This window comes from Tupaia chinensis, unplaced genomic scaffold (genome assembly GCF_000334495.1).
Source record: "Tupaia chinensis unplaced genomic scaffold, TupChi_1.0 Scaffold000316_1, whole genome shotgun sequence".
NCBI classification, from domain to species: Eukaryota; Metazoa; Chordata; class Mammalia; order Scandentia; family Tupaiidae; genus Tupaia; species Tupaia belangeri.
The window spans coordinates 3,215,012-3,217,676 of NW_006159809.1; the positions used below are offsets into that span (position 1 = coordinate 3,215,012).

At 49.6% G+C, this 2,665-nt stretch overlaps 1 protein-coding gene across 1 annotated transcript in view; it reads right to left on the minus strand.

The window, feature by feature from the left end:
- The window catches only part of POLE4 (DNA polymerase epsilon 4, accessory subunit), a 10,122-nt gene extending 9,837 nt beyond the window's left edge, over positions 1–285 (minus strand). The window contains exon 1 of the mRNA XM_006151197.3: positions 16–285. Within this exon, the coding sequence (XP_006151259.2) occupies positions 16–240 (225 nt within the window). The 5' untranslated portion in view covers positions 241–285. The remainder of the gene's footprint in view (positions 1–15) is intronic.
- Between the last annotated feature and the right edge of the window lie 2,380 nt (positions 286–2,665).

A 2,665-nucleotide genomic window follows, 5' to 3' on the forward strand; every position in this document is an offset into this window, starting at 1 on the left:
GCGCTCCCGCCGCACCGCGGCTCGTGCCAGAATGAAGATGGCTTCCTGTCCCGCCAGCGTCACGTCGGGGGCCGCCTTCACCCAGGCCTTCACTCGCGCCAGAGGCAGCCTCGAGAGCCGAGCCCCACGAGCCCCAGACGCATTTGTCGGGACTTGGGGCTGCGAAGTCGCTGCCTCTCCCCCCGGCTCCTCCTCCTCGCGGGGCGTCCCGCTTCCAGACGCCGCCACTGCCGCCGCCATGTCGGCTCTGGGCGTGCTGCGCGCGGCCGCTGACTGTGCGCGCGCATGCGGCGCCGGCCCCTTTCCCGCGCGCGGTAGAAGCCACGCCCTCTGCTGGCACGGGCCCCGCCCCTGCATGGCCGGAGCTGCAGGGGACCGAGGCAGGCGGAGGGCGGGCCTTGGTTCCCCCGCTGCACGTGTTTGTAATAGTTACTTTGCGGTCTCTCCCGGCGATGTACGGCCGAGTGCGCCGGTTTGAGCCCTGGCACCGCCCCTTCGTTGGGTTAATATGGTAGCTGTTCGGGCTGGTGCTGAGGAGCGCCCTCGTCTGGGGGAACGCAGATCCGCCCGCAAGTCTCAGTTCATGCCAAGTGTTACCCAGCGTCCAGATAAGCAAGTGTCTAACGGAGGACAGGCGTCCCCGAGGGCCCAGCATCGGGAAGTGGGAGCCGAGGAGGACCTGTTTTAGATGCTCTTGAAGAAGGGGTAGGATTTTGGAAGTCAGACATGGAAGAAGTTCAGTCCAGGCAGAGGAAACCGCGAGAAACCACGGATGATGGAAAGTGTGAAGTGGTAGCCACCTCGACCGGTCATATCAGAGCATTCAGGTGGTATCAGCATTCATTCTCAAACTTTGTTCTCAGGATCCCTTACACTGTTAATACGATCAAGGACCTCAAAGAGCTTTTATTTGTGTGAGTTATAGCAATATTTAATTACATTAGAATTAAAACAGTTTTGGAGCCAGCAGGTGGTGCAGTGGGGTGCTGGACTCCCACGTGGTCTGATACCCCTGGAGTCCTGGGCCCAGGTGCTTGAAACTCACCCGGGCACCTGTGCGTTCATGTCCAAGTATCCCGAGAGGAGAATGAAGGGAAAGAAGTGGCCATTCCCGCTGGGGTGGCGGTGATTTCTAGCTTTCTGTTTCTCTGTTTCTGTCTCTCCGGTCTGCACACATACACTGTAGCAAAAATTTCAACAACGACAAAAAAAAAAAAGTAAAAATAATTAAAACACAGTTTTGAAATATTGATTTAAAATAAATATATCGTGGGACCAGCGGATGTCATAGTGGCTAAGGTACTGGACTCCCACAGGACTGACCTTGGGATCCTGTGGCTTGAAAAAATCACATCCAGCATGTGCAGTGCCTCAAAATCCCAAGAGGAGAATGGAGGATCAGGGATTGCTGCAGGGCCATCCCCCTAACCCACCCTGGGATCATATCTCACTTTTCCTCTCTGTTTCTGTCTCCAACAAGCACACACACACACCCCATGGCAAAAAATCTTTTAAAATAAATAAAATCACAAATGTACATTCACATTTTTATGAAAAGTAACTTTTCAAAAATAAAAAAAAAGTTACTAGGAAAAATGTTCTGTCTGGCTTACTAGAAAACAAATGGATTCTCTTTCTGCATCACTTTTCACATAGGTTTGAAAAACCACTGCATCTCCTTGAGAGAATGGAATTTAAAAAGGCAACCTCCTCATAATTAAAATACTTTTGATCCCAGTGACCCCTAAGAAGAGTCTCACCACCATCCCCAGGTCTCCCAACCACACTGATATCTGCTGTCCTAGAGGACCAATTAATAGTAGTCACAATAACAGAATTAATCCAAGTGGTTTGTAAGAATAATTGCTCACATTTTTTGAACATGTGGTTCAAAGTGCTTTATATTTATGTAAATCACATTATGTAATTTTCATAGTATTCTACTGAAGTAGGTAATTACAGTTTATTTCTTCCATGAAGGGGGACGGGGGCGGGCACCTCTAGCCTTAGCTGTGACAATCTTGGACACCTGAAGTGTTTGCAGGAGGCATGTCCAGGAAAATCTCAGGACATGACCTTCCCACTTCCCATGTAGGACCCACACTGCAGAGTCACCTTACTGCTGTACCTGACTGGCCTTGTTCAGTAAAACAAAGCACAGTGTGGTTAATAGCTCACCCACAGCAAAATGTGATGAAGCCAAGATTGAATTGAATGGGGTATGAGTCACTGAACAGTTCATCAGAGCCTCCTTCAGGGTCTCAATTCTGAGTCCTCTCACATTACATTTGTGGACATTCTTGCATAGGGAAAGCACCTCACAAAATTCATACATGCATAGCCAGATTCTAGTGTCACATCGCAGTAGAACACCTTACAGGAGTAACATCCCAGCAGTCTCAAAGTAGTTGAGTACCAATGCCGGCCTAATCTCCAATTTAACACGATAAAAGTTGACCATGGTGGGAGCAAGATCACTTGACTGTTTTACCACTTGGCCCAGCCCCGCCCTTTTTTCCTGGGTTTTGGTATGACCAACTGAAAGAGGCTTACTTAGACCAGGCAGGGCTTCTGGACTTTGGGTATTGAAATGCACTAAGATGTGCTAGAAAGGAGAATTGTGCTTCACCGTCTTTGAATTTCAGTGGCAAAAAGGAAGAAGCAG